This window comes from Phaethon lepturus, unplaced genomic scaffold, assembly GCF_000687285.1.
Source record: "Phaethon lepturus isolate BGI_N335 unplaced genomic scaffold, ASM68728v1 scaffold10783, whole genome shotgun sequence".
NCBI lineage: Eukaryota > Metazoa > Chordata > Aves > Phaethontiformes > Phaethontidae > Phaethon > Phaethon lepturus.
Window position 1 is genome coordinate 14,311 of NW_010529750.1, and position 13,721 is coordinate 28,031.

The following is a 13,721-nucleotide window of genomic DNA, read 5'->3' on the forward strand; positions in this document are numbered from 1 at the left end:
TCCTAACAGCAGTAATAAACAAGTTGTCATGCTAGCTTCTTCAATTAAATGGATGTGTTAACGATATACGGTGCCTATTGCCATTCATCAGAAAACCACCAAGTGCTTTACAAATATTAAATAAGCCTTACAAAGGGATCAATTTGCTCACTACCACTGAAAGACAGACACCTTTCAGGTGCAAAGTAGCAGCTGGTTAACTAGCACACTGCAACACTACATAACAGTTTAGGGCAGAAGGTGGAGAAGAATGCCTTAGTAAATTGAGACAGCAGAGAAATCCACAGAGGCAGAATGTAATTACCTGAACTGGAATCAGGCCAGGGCTCCAGAATTAACATCCCTTCCTACATGAAAAGTGCATTGGGATCATTAATGGCTAAAAGGACACTGGCTTCATGACAATCATATACCTTTTTTTTTTAAAGAAAAAATTTTAGGAACAAGACATCACCTTTTATGTTCTGTATGTTCAATAGCAATTAGATACTGAAATGTAGTCCACATAATACCTTCCCAAATAACTAAATATATATATCAGCTTTTCAAGAATTATCACCACAAGAACGACGAAGAGTTTTTCCTCCCTACCCTAACACACATATGACCCACACGTGTCTGTTCTTCCTTCTTGACAGCTGGAATTACAGCTGGCTAAGTGAAAAGAATACATTCCTTTGCTATTTCAGCAGCTGCATGTTTGCAGCTTAGTCCCCACTGTTTAAACTCATTGCTCTTCTCTCATTTACTGACTGAGGTTCTTTCTCTCTAATCATGTGACCTGTCACACATAAAGACATAAAATAGAGAAAAAAAAAAAATCAACTCCCTTTAAATGTATTAGCTTGCAGATTCAAGTATTGCATGCAAGCCTCTTACTTTCCCAGCTCTTTGTAGCTCAGATTCCCATCTTCACCTTTACTATTATAACTGCCTTCGCTTCCTCTTTGGATATTGACCCTTCTCATCCCTCTGTTGGCTGCTTTTTCCAAAGCCTGCCTTTCAGTTTGCGTTAACGCAGCTGCCCTTTCAGGCACTTTGAAGGCAACAATTCACCAACTGGCCTTAACAGACTGCTCTAGATACTGTTTTAATTCCACCTTTTCCGGGAACGAGAGCTTCCTTCCTTAATTCACAGCCAGAACAAATTTATTGTTAGGTTTCTTCACTAGAACATCCTACATAGCAAGTGCAACACTGGTCTGTTATTGATCATATGCAAAGACAGAGAGATCTATTGCGCAACAACTTGAACCAAAGAATGGAGTCTATGGCACATGTAATTTGATATATAATCAAAGGAAATATAAAAGACGCTATCACATATTGCTAATCACTGAATTATTTCATCCACAGACTACATATTAGGCAAGTTCCAAACTACAATAGCACTGCTTGTTGACCTGTATCCTTATATACTGTAACTGTATGTTCACAGGTCCACATATCATTCTCCACAATCTCTCACAGGTGTCTCCTATAGGATTTCATTAGCCATTTGATGAAATACCAGCTTTCTGCTTATCAGTCTAGTATATAACTTTTCAGTCACAGCCTTAAGCCACTTACCACTTGCACAGTTGCAATAATTAGATTCCCTATTTCTTAAAATCATATGTCACTAATTTACCCTACAAGCACCATGTGATGTGATAGCACATTTTATCTCTCAACATTGAATCAAGACATATCCACATTTTGGGAATTGATTTTTTCATTACTACAAAAGTTGAAGACAGATTTAGTGACCTCCTTTTAAGGTCTTCTGAACAAAGTATTCTTGAATTTATGAATATCACAGCTCAAATTCTATTTCTGGATTCACTGTGCTTTGTGGCGAGCTCATGCACATATACACATACCAAATAGACAGCTATTATTGCAATGTGACTATTAACGGGACGGAACATACAGATACTCTCAGAAACAGAGAAAATACTATTTGATGGTTCAAGGACTGGATCATATCCAAAAGTTTCTTCTGGTATTCCTTCTAACTAATTGGATAATATGAACACACAAGAATCTAGACTTCCAAATTAAATTAAAAAAAATGAAAATGTGGATCCATATACCATAAGGAATCAGAAAACAGAAAGGAAAAACCTGAAGTCATCTCTCAGTTCTCCAATACCTTGATCACTTCTCAAGGTTGGAATTTCACAATGCTTTTTTATTTCTTATTCTACCACATTAATCATCATACCTATTCCCCTGCAGGCCAAAGAAAGGCTTAGTTCAAGATGTCATGCCCCGGTTTTAGAAAATAAGTAAAAACCACCTGTTTAGAAAAAAAATATGCAAATTATATTCACACACTATTAGTTCACAAAATATTTATATAGGTATGTTTGCTTACATTTGTTTTGGATCATGGGATTTGTTTGAGATAATGGGATTTTTAAAATGAAAATTTTTAAATGACTGAACTTAGCTCTGTCAGCTTAGTTCTAGCAACTGCCACTCTTGTGTCTGGCAGATCCTACTTAGAATTCTCTTCCTATCATAATAAAATACTCTATCTCTACTCTCCAGGTAGTAGGAGTGTATGTAAGCAAAAATCAGATACACTCATTACATGAAACACAGATATTAGACTTGCCTTTCTGCGTAAGTGTCTCCGCCTTAGCTCCTTAGAGAACAAATGCTATGTCAGGTTTTACAATTATAACTTGTGATGAAAACAATGCATTTGAGGGGAAAAAAAATTCTAAACACCTATACTGCCATCTTTTGTTGTACAATTTCCTTTATACCCAGTGGACAAGATGCTCTTGGTAAAGTTGCAAGACAGCAGAATATCTCCACATAATATTTAGTCAGTTACTGGGAAGCATACCCATAGATACCCGCTGATGACTTGGTCCTATAAGCTTCAAGACTGTCACATGTGACCAAAAGCACACTGCTTGCTTTTGCCACGATAAATAAAACTGATAAAAATGTTAACCTTAAAAATGCTGAGGGGTTGCAAAATACTAGGAAATATACGTATTTTATAAAGGGAAGTGCATTGACCCAGTATTAAGCAATTACATTTATATGTGGAGACCTACAATAGTGTGTATCTATTCATAGCAACACACTTTAGATATATATGAATATACCCACATTTTATCATTTAGATTAAATGATCATGACTACAGACCCTTAAAATATGAAATTATTATGTGCTTTGATACAAATAAAAAAATAGAATTATGATGTAACGCATGCAATGTAAAAATCTGGAGTCTTAAAATGTATTCTCAAATCACGTCCTGTTTTGCAGCTCTAAGTTTTAAGATGAAACAGTTGGAAGCACAATTCATAAAGCTATAAACCAAAGGAGGGTACAGTTTTAAATAATTATGTCAAGAAATGACAACTGTACTCTTTGTAGAAGCAGGGATGAATAATTACAAAGCTAGGACATAATTAAGCAATTTTGACTGTCGTATTCTTGAGCTGTCTTTCTGATGTGAAGTGCTGTCATGCCCAGAAACACACTTCACACTGGACAGGCATCTTCCACTTTGGTCTACACGTATGCCCGTGAAATGAGGTCATGGTCTGGTCATTAAAACAAGGCTTCCTCATCTGGCTCGATGCCTCTTATCCAGCCAGGCTTACCCACTCTTTATTAAAATCAGGCATGATACAATGTTCAATATTTTGACAAAAGAAAACATAAACATCACAGAATAATGAAGTTTAGCTCACTTACATAGTGAGATGGAACACTGCATTGTAACATTAAACTGTTTTCTAATAAATGACTGCATCTTTCCATAAGACAGTCATATCACAAACAGATGCATTTTAAACAAAGGATGAAATGAAGCAAAGCACAAGAAAGTGCAGTGTTCTGTTAAAAAAAAAAATGAAAAAATGGGGGAAAATGAAAGTAAAAAAATCTATACAAAATAAAATATTTATGACTTAGTGATGACTCGTGATTGCTAGATACTTTTGCATTCAAGTAAACACAAGCTAGTCAGATGGAAATTTCTTGCTTTTATTCTCATTTTCTGTATTTTTTCTTGGTGGGGTATTTTGCTCTGCCAAGTATTTCATGTCAAGACTAAAATGAAAACAACTCCCCACATCACAGCCTCTTTAGATCATCAGTCTGCTTTTTATGCTGAATAAGCCATACCTTCTTATCATAATGAGAAAAAAAAAACCCACCTAACTTAGGATTTTTTTTTCACTTTTTTTTTTTTCCTCTGAAAAAGCAAGTCTGATGGGCTCACTGTTGTTTCTACATCTGGCAGAACAACATTTTGATGTGGCATCCACCAAGATAAATATTAATCACTCCAACTCCATTTCTGGCAAGCATAGGCTGACACAGTAGCTACTACCTTGGAAGGAAGGAAAAAAAATTATTCTTAGGAAGTTCACTATCAGTAGGGTCTTATATCATTAGATCAACTTTTTAAGGTGTTTTTCTGATGACCAATACTGGATGTGCTGCTGTCTTCCTCTTAGTTTGGATCCAGGTGTATTCTCCTCTAACTAGTTTCAGAAAGCTTAGAATATATTACCACTAGCTGCCTGTTAAATTTGACTGAAGCTGGTCAAAAATTTCAACAACTATATGGGAGGAGAACTGATGAACAGTGAGAGAGCACAAGATTCAGGAAACCAGAAGGCTGAAGAATAAAAAAACATTATGTGTTCAACATATAACATATGACAGAATTTGAAAGTACAGTTATTGTGCACATCATCTTGGTGATATATAGAGGAATGCTGCTTGTTACGGTCTTTGAGTATAGCTACAAATAGCTATACATACACATATCTGCATCTGAAAGCATATATGCAAAGAAGACTCTATGAGCACTCTCAGATGCAAAAAGAGGTTGCATGTATACATACTATAAGCATGAATACCCTAGGAAACAAGCACAAATTCAAAACAATTTTAAGAGATTTATATCTGTTCTGCAACCAATTTAGTATTTCTTTAAAATTAGCCTCTTCTGTAATATGTATATAATATTGTATGATGAGGGCAATTTTGTAGCACCTTAAGAAGCATTAATTCATACCATGAAAAGCATTTACAATGATTTTACCACCAGCAATTTGTACCAAACAATTTATAAAGAAGGAAAATAAACTTTTAGTATGGCAATAATAACAGTGAATTTGAACCTTCTGCAAATTTGCTGAAATAAGTATATGTTTTATCATAAGACATAAGGGTAAATAATTCAAAACTATACCAAAGGTTCAATTACAGATATAAAAGATAAAGATGTTATCCCTACGTTTGTAAAGTAACTTACCCTTTAGCTATTGACTTAAAAAGAGGTTTCATCCAGAAAAGGAAATTCAAATTCAAGACAGACAATTTTTTATTCTCTTACAGTAGCAAGTTGGTTAAAATTCAAAGAGCAGACTCTTAAATTAAAAATCTAATTGCTAATAAAATTGAAAAACTTCACCAGCTCAAAAATATAATTAGATAAGAAGAATTACAAAAAAAGACACCATACATATGCTATATCTAACACATTTCAGATGTCGCATTCGGCCAGATTCAACAACGATGGTTTCCTGTGAATAAGTCCACAACAGTTTAAAAATAAATTTTTTAATTTATTGCACATACGAAGCTGAAATAACTAAAGGCAGTGGTAAACAATATAGCAAGGCTATGCTCGTATCAGAACTGTTAACATTTTAGTAGTTATAAATGAATCAATCTGAATGAATTTGTTATGCACTGCAATTGTACTCGTGATAATGCATTTATCTAGCAACACTGCTACACTACCAAGAAGTGCATTTCCATAACTACTACATTATTATTCAGCATTATTGGAAATCTGCAATAAATTATTGATGGTATATTTTAGAGAACAAAACAGCAAACAGAAAGCAAGCAGACTGAAAACTTGAATGGAGTTTTAAGAAACATCTGCAGCAGTAAAACACTCTGAAGCTCGGGTTGCTGTTATCATGTATTGATCAACCACGGAAAAAGAAGGCAAAGTGGAGAATTCACATTCACATTCTGTTTGCATCAGCAGTGTGCAGTATGCCCAGAGTTGATGTACGTGCTATCAAAAGCTCAGATTACTGAAACTGTCTCTCTGATGTTGTCAATGCTTATTAGCAAGACACCACATTAAGTAACTTCATACAAAATTAGAATCAGCTGGTCCCCTAAAAGCCAATAAACACCATAGGTGTGAGCTCTGCTACAGACATTTGTGTTTAGCATACAAGGCAGGGGACAACTTGTCAGAAAAATTGTATTCTTTTTACAAAAGCACATAGTTGTTACGTATCTTTAGACAAGGTAAAAAAATTCTTTTAAGCCCAGTGACACATATTAGTTAGTTTGTTACACAAAACAGAGGTTGGAAACCAGAAATTTGATTACGTAACCACAGTCCGTTAACCAGAGGTAACAGAAAAGTTTGATATTAAACCACAGAAAAATTACTAAGCCTTTTATCCCTCACCTGACCACATTTACCAGTCCTTTCATCTGAAAGGCTTTGTCTGTTACTTTAGGGAAAGACACAGCCGAGCTTTTGGACCTATTTTAAAGCAGTGTTAACGAATCACATTCTTGTTACTTCTTCCATTTACTCTCCTACCTTAGCATCCTTGGGCTTCACCACTTTCATGAAGGCACCTCTTACCAAGGCTTCCTCTCTCTCCCTCCTGGTTACTTTCCGAGTATCGAGAAATTTCAGGTTTGTCAATTTGTGCAGGACAAAATACCTGAGGGATAGCAAAATGCACACAGTTAAAATCCAGTGATAAACAAAGACACATTCACAGACTAAATGACTAAAAAATAAAAATAAACAGCAACAGCCTTTTTTCCCCCTCTCTCTGTTCACCTTTTTCATGCCACATAGCGTATATAAAAAGTTATAATACTTACTTTATTCTCTCAAATGAAGCTTGCCTGTAACAATTTAATACTGGATGGATCAAACAAATCAGAAAATTATCACCATGGGCATGTATGTTCTCTATAGGTATTAGTGGGGTATAAGGTATACCCAGAAATAGAATAATCTGGAAATTGTTTTGAATTGCCAGTTTGGAAAAAGGACTTCTGAGTGATGCCAAAGATTCCATCCAACATTGCAGAGGAAAACCAGTCTGAGGCATGGGAAGCTGTCAGCTATGTTCTCTGAAAAAAATTCTCAGAAAACATTCATTTGCCGACACTTCTTCAGATTTTTATTGTATTTTCCTAAAAAAAGCAACATTAGAGACACATGAACAGCAAATCGGGGAGGAGTGTAATTTGTCTTCTACCATACATTGTAAAACACCACCCTTTGTCTTGAAAGGAGTGTATGTCACAGTGTTCAAACCTCTTAACATAAAAGAAAAAAAAAAAAAAAAAAAGAATTTGTCATGAGAAAGCATGGAGAGTTATTCCTGGTCTCTGTAGTCCTCTTTCCAGGACTACATTTTGACACAGACGTCATTTGGATGGAGAATTCCAATTTGGTCCTGCCAGAGAGACAAGGTGTCCTTATGGCATACGGATCCCAGCTCAGGATTAAACGCAGAAGCACACAGAGAGAGGCTGTTTTTGTGAAAAATATTTTAAGAATTCAAAGTTCTTGTTAGGATCCATCGGTACTATATACTATTTATCCTTTTTGTTCAAAGTACAGCAGCTTTTTAGCCTCGAAAATATACCACTGGCCTCTTGCTTATAGAGGGAGAGAACACGGCAAATCAGAAACAAAGTAAGGCACACAACCACGGCAAATCAAAATATCTAACCACCTCAAGCACATGTTATTTACATTTAGTCAACCGAATGTGAAGCAGAAAGTGAGGGAAGTGCCAGGCTTTTCGTGGCAGGGGGTAGAAAGGTGATTGATAATGTTCCCCATGCCTAACTGTTTTGCATAAAACTCCCGTCAGTCAGAGCACCTCCTAATCATACCAATCCCTTCTGGCACTGGGAGGAAGAAATCAAAGTAGTAGAAAACTCTGCATAACATAACGTTTTGAAAAAGAACAGCACACAAAAAACATGTTTTAAAAGTTATCTTATAGTACTGTTCTCAAGATAAACATGTGAAAAAGACTCTAAGACTCCTGTTCTACAACCAAGCAAAATTTAATGCTGCAAATAAACCTTTCCAGTGGTATATTTTCGAGGCTAAAAAGAAAGTTGCACCTTTCCTCTGAGGCAACAGCTTTGTAAATTGTTAAGTGAACTGAAAATGCTCAGTACTGAAATGCTCAGACAATTCAAATGTGAATCCTCAATCTACGACTTTCAATGATATTAGAAGAAGAAAAAAAGAGCACTTTACAAAACAGAACATGTCCTAAGACCATTTATTAAACAACAACTACAGATCTACGAGACTGACACATTCCCAGGCTCCTCCCAGCTTTCCTGGCTGCCCTTCCAGTCCTCCCTGGCATTTTGCTGGTCCTTATCTTTCAGCGGAGGAGAAGCTATCCATCTTGCGTTACTGGCAGAAAAGCTCTGATGACAACAGATTCTTTGAAATGAAGACATGTACAGAAGGAAACAATATGTCAAGAGTGAAGAAGAGTGAAGCTAAAAATGAGTAAAGACACCCACTAAGTGTAGGGTGAGAAAAGATGAATATTCAGGTGAAGAAAACATCGGTATTAGAAAATCAGCAAATGTTTAATGATGGAATGAAATATGCCATTGAAAAGCAGGCAGCAACAAAAATGACAACAGACTAAGACAGCACTGTCATCTACGCTGACTTTGGATCACAGCCCTGATGTCAACTTCTCAATCATTTCAAAAGAGCTTAAAATTATAATAGCATTCCTTGATACAAATGTATTTCTGTATTTTTAAGCCATCCTGACTGTACTTCAAAAAACATACTTTGCGCCAGTACTTGCCAATTCCAAAAATGAAACAAAAAACCCTACCCACATAAGCTAAACAGCAAACTACACCACAAGTCACAGGTTTGGGGTTCTTTTTTTTTTTTTTTTAAACTTGCACTCCTTAAGGAGAACAAATATTAAGAAGCAAGTACCATAAAGGCTATTCCGTCAGTAGAACAAAGGTATATCAGAGACTAATTCTTTTAAAAGGTGATTCAAAATACAACCCCATTTATTCATATTCCTTTTACTAAATGTGGTATAAAAAGAAACCTTATTATATGAAAATAATATGATTTTTTTTTATTAAACAGCTGAAGAAAAGTATCGGGCTTCCTGGATATATGTTAGCTAGAAGTACGAAGATGCAACTTCAATCTAAATGTAACACAAGTTTGCCATAAAAAATACAGGAAAGGATTACCAAAGCCCTGGAATGAACACTTTGCAATATCAATTCAACCCTTGTAAATTTAATCCAGGGTTATTTGTTGTACAAAATCTCTTTACTGTGATGTATGACTTAGTTACTGAGGTTATCACAGCAGTATCCTAAAGTTGCATAGTACATAAAACATTTCAGTTAACAATGCAGGGAGGTTAACTCCCACAGATAACCTACTATCAGAGGGTTAGACCAGATGACATGCCTCTGTCAGCTTTCAGGAGCTATTGATGGTTCAATCAGTTTGTTTTGAAAGTAAAGTACAACAAAAGGGCACTAAACTTATTCAAACTGTCAACAGGGACTATCTGGAATGTTGCTTGCAGGTAAGTAATTTTGGGTGTTTTAAGGCTATTATCAAACACCAATGGCTGCAGAAAAAAGACAGCTACTAATAACACAGAATGCAGCCATCATAAAATACTTTATGGCAGGTACTTGGATCCATAAATTGCATGACACATTGCCCCTGTTTTAGACTTGTAAAATTTCTAGCTAAGACAATGCTGTTTAATGAAGAAAGATCCATCTAAATTTTACATTATAAGTTTAGAAAGATTTCTTTTAGGTTAAAGGGAGACCCTGGTGTCCCGTCCCCCCCTTTTTTTTAATCGTTTTGAAACTTATCACTGCTCCATGTGCTCCGAGACTGCTGTTACTAGGTTTTAACATCTTTGCAGTGGTGTGAAAAAAGGTTATTATCTTCAGTGATGAGGATAAAGGTGAGCTCCAGAGAGGAAAAAAAAAAAAGAGACACCGGGAAGGTGCTTAGAGACCATTTATCACTGCCTGTAAACTGATCTTCTAATTCATGATGGATTAAGGAAATGAACTATGTAAGTAAAGTTGCATCTTCTTTTGTCCAGAATCATCTCCCCACCCTTGACTCCCAGTGCGGAGTCCTGTGAAAATAAGCTAATAACAGATATCCATCACACACAAACAGGAACACTCAGAGACGGAAAAAGATCAGAGAATATCGCATTTCATGTTATTTCAGTCCTAGTTAAGCAAAAATGACAATAAAGATTAACAATTCATTTACCAGTTTTGTAAGCATTGCATGCGATTAGTACTATTTTAACAGTTTTTACACAGACCTGTCAAGATATTGGAAAAAGGGACAGGCTTGAGGGGGCATTTGTAAAGGAATGCAGTGAGACTGGGATTCAGCTACTATTGACATTGGCAAAAGCTCTATAGGGCAAAGCCTTCCTTTGAAGAAACATGTTGGAGTTCAGAAAGGGACAGAACAAAGACAGCTTTGAGATCAGCTATTGCTATTTATTAAACAATACGTGACTGGTTTTTATATAAAGAAATACTGTCTCTGACACTGACTTGCTCTACAGCCTTTAACGAATCACAGACTCATCATCTAAATCTGCCTTACACACACAGGAACTGAGATCTATCAGTCACCTTGCAGGTATATTCTGTGTATGGTTCTAGTTCTCTACTGTGTAATGGTCATTACTTAAAACATAGCCCTTGGGTTATTCCCTCACCCCCCAAAAAATCAGTGATCGTTCACACAAGCTTAAGAGAAAGTTTCACGTGTTCAAAGAGAATGTGTAAGTGTTCCTTAAAGGATCACATGGAAGAAAGGAACAAATCTATTTTAAACTTATGCAAGCAATTTGTCAGGCCTGATTCAAAACACACAGGTATAAATAACTTGTAAGTCAACGCCTTATTTTTTTTAAATAGTTACTCTGTAATTTAATTCTGATTTATTTTTTCAGTAGCCATTTAGGTTCAGGCATAAAAATTCCTTCAGTTTTAATGAGTTTTGGTACACTGCTCCTTAACATTATCAAACAGTTCTAGGAAATTTTTATTCTAGAGTTGTGAACACCATAACGAAACAAACCAAAAAATAATCACATAATATCATAGTATCTAAGGGCCTCAATTCATTTATTACCTCCCTTGGAAAAGCAGACAAGTTGTAGAACATGGTTGGCCTCCTGATACTGAAAGATAACGGCATCACCCGTGAGACACACTATAAGAAAAATCTTAGAAGTGGCAATAAATTATTTGGGGAAAGAATGTTTTTGGTTTTTTTTTCCTCCTTCTACTACAAGAAAAGAACAGTAAATTTGTATATGTTAGAGTTTCAGAGAAAATAAACTCTTCCACTGAACCTTTAGTGAAAGACTGTGGTAACAACTGTATTCTGTATAGTCCTTTATTTTGTATTTTTATTAACAAAAGCTGGAATATAAAACTTTACTATATACATCAATATTTAAGTTTAAAACACAAAATTAATGTGGCACTGAAAAACTGAGAAATATTTGCCCAGAAGAACCCAGGAATGTCTAGCTCTACTCGTATCATAACTGAAACATGCTTTGTTTCAGGAAGTGTTTACTTTCATTTTTCTATTTTCTGTACTATTGTATTTCCTTTCTTTGACAATCATAGAACATAAAAATAATATGCCTATTTCAAACTTTGAAGGACTGATTATGCTCTCAGTTACATTTTTATAAACTAGAAATAATAAATAACCTGAAGTTGGCAAAGTTACATCAGCATTCAAATGGGAGTGATGAAAACAAAATTCAGAAGGATTGAGCATATATGTTTATGACACTGAACTAGATTATCCTCTATAATTGTTGTTTCTTCACCACCAAAAAGTTTAATGCCCTACCTCCACCCTTATCCCACCAAACAGCATATAGCTGGCTGCAGAATTTCCATCTGCAACAAAACTTCCTCAATACAGAGTTAAGGAAGCCAGGTCATAAACTTAAACCGACATCTTCCAAAACAGAGAGCATGATGTTGGCATGAGGTATGCTAGAGGATCACATCGCCTCTGTGCAACCATGGCACTGCTTGGTGATGACCATGTAATTCTGAGGGGCTCTCAAGTCACTCGGAAATCCAGACCACCTCCTAATACTTTAACATCCTCTGCTCTATTTCAATGTAGCAAACAGCTTTATGAATTAGAAAAACATCTCTCTATGTCTTGACTTACTGTGTTAGTATGGACAAAGTGAGGTATCATGGATTTCCATTTACTCGGCTGAACAAAAGCATTACAATAGCCCTTGCTCATAAATCCGTACAGTGGCTAATCTCAGGTGGAAGTTGTATGGCTATTTGATGTCTATCAAATACAGGGTTTTTTCTTCCAGGTACTGTAGAAATGACAAGGCCTCATGCAAAGAGTGAAGTAGCACAGATTCATAGATTACACAGATGTAAGGGAATACCCTAATCATCTCATTAAGTACATAAAAAACATATACAGAAGTACCACAGGCTTGAACCCCCCCTGCTAAAAGAGCGCCTCAACCACAAGTTCACTGATAGTGACCAAGTATATTAGCATTATTTTCATTACTGAGTGATGACTTGTAGTGTCCTATTGCTTCTTGAATATGTATTTATGTATTTAAATTACCATCCAAATTCTATAACAAGACTATTTAAAATAGGTAAGTTCTGTCTCAATTTGAAAAGAAAACAACATTAAAACAAACCAAACAACAAAAATAACCCCACTACACAATAAAACAAAACAAAACTGCAGGGAAACTGAAAATATTATAAGACGACCCAGCATTTCACAAAATCAAACCTATGGGGTGGGAATAACTGATTTAGCTTGAACAGTTAATCCATACAAAATGCATGCATTTCCTTTCTCGCTGTTATATCTTAAGAGGACTTCATAAGGTTATCACCATTTGCTCCCCCTGCCAAAGATAGCGTATCTAGTATATGCACTTTTAAGCTAATTTAAAATAAACTCAGGCATTTGTTTCCACTTGCCCTTGTTTCCATGTCAACAGCACTTAATGAATGCATCATTCCAGGAAATGTCAATAAGGAGCAAAGAAGAATGAAGAAACACTGAAAACTTCACACATGGCATACATCCTTCACAATCATATCGCTTTAATGAAAATAGGTGAGGTCACCTGCAGCATTTGCAAAGGCTTTGGAATACATTCTGACCCAGAAGATTTTTCACAGTTCAGTAACACCACGTTTGAAGTTTTCACTGCAAACAATACACCCACAGGACTGACCAAGTGCGGGTACAAGAGAAGCAACCAGCAATTACTGTGTTGACTTCTGTTACTTTGATCTCCAGGTCATGACCTCTGCTTTCACACAATCTTCAAAGTAGAGACTGTAGAATAGGTTATTTTAGAGGACGTACCGTTTTGCAAGCTATTTTTCCGTGATTCTTCCTTCCTGTTTGAGCCAAAAGCTTTTAAAACTTTCCTACCAGCATTACATTTTAGCTATTCTGCTTTCCCTTGCCCTCACCACGAAGATATCCCTTTACAAAATATCACTTCCCAAATACAGAAAGCTAAAAAAATAAGATAAAAAGTAAGAACTTAGAGCAATTATTTTTTTTTAACACAGAAAGAAA

General features: G+C 35.8%; 1 protein-coding gene across 1 annotated transcript in view; it reads right to left on the bottom strand.

Annotated features, from left to right (window-relative positions):
- Positions 1-3,784: 3,784 nt before the first annotated feature.
- LOC104618448 (chromosome unknown open reading frame, human C10orf11) overlaps positions 3,785-13,721 on the bottom strand; it is a 60,288-nt gene continuing 50,351 nt past the window's right edge. The window contains exons 4-5 of the mRNA XM_010284042.1: positions 6,603-6,729; positions 3,785-3,847 (exon numbers count right to left, since the gene is read on the bottom strand). Of these exons, the coding sequence (XP_010282344.1) occupies positions 3,785-3,847; positions 6,603-6,729 (190 nt within the window). The remainder of the gene's footprint in view (positions 3,848-6,602; positions 6,730-13,721) is intronic.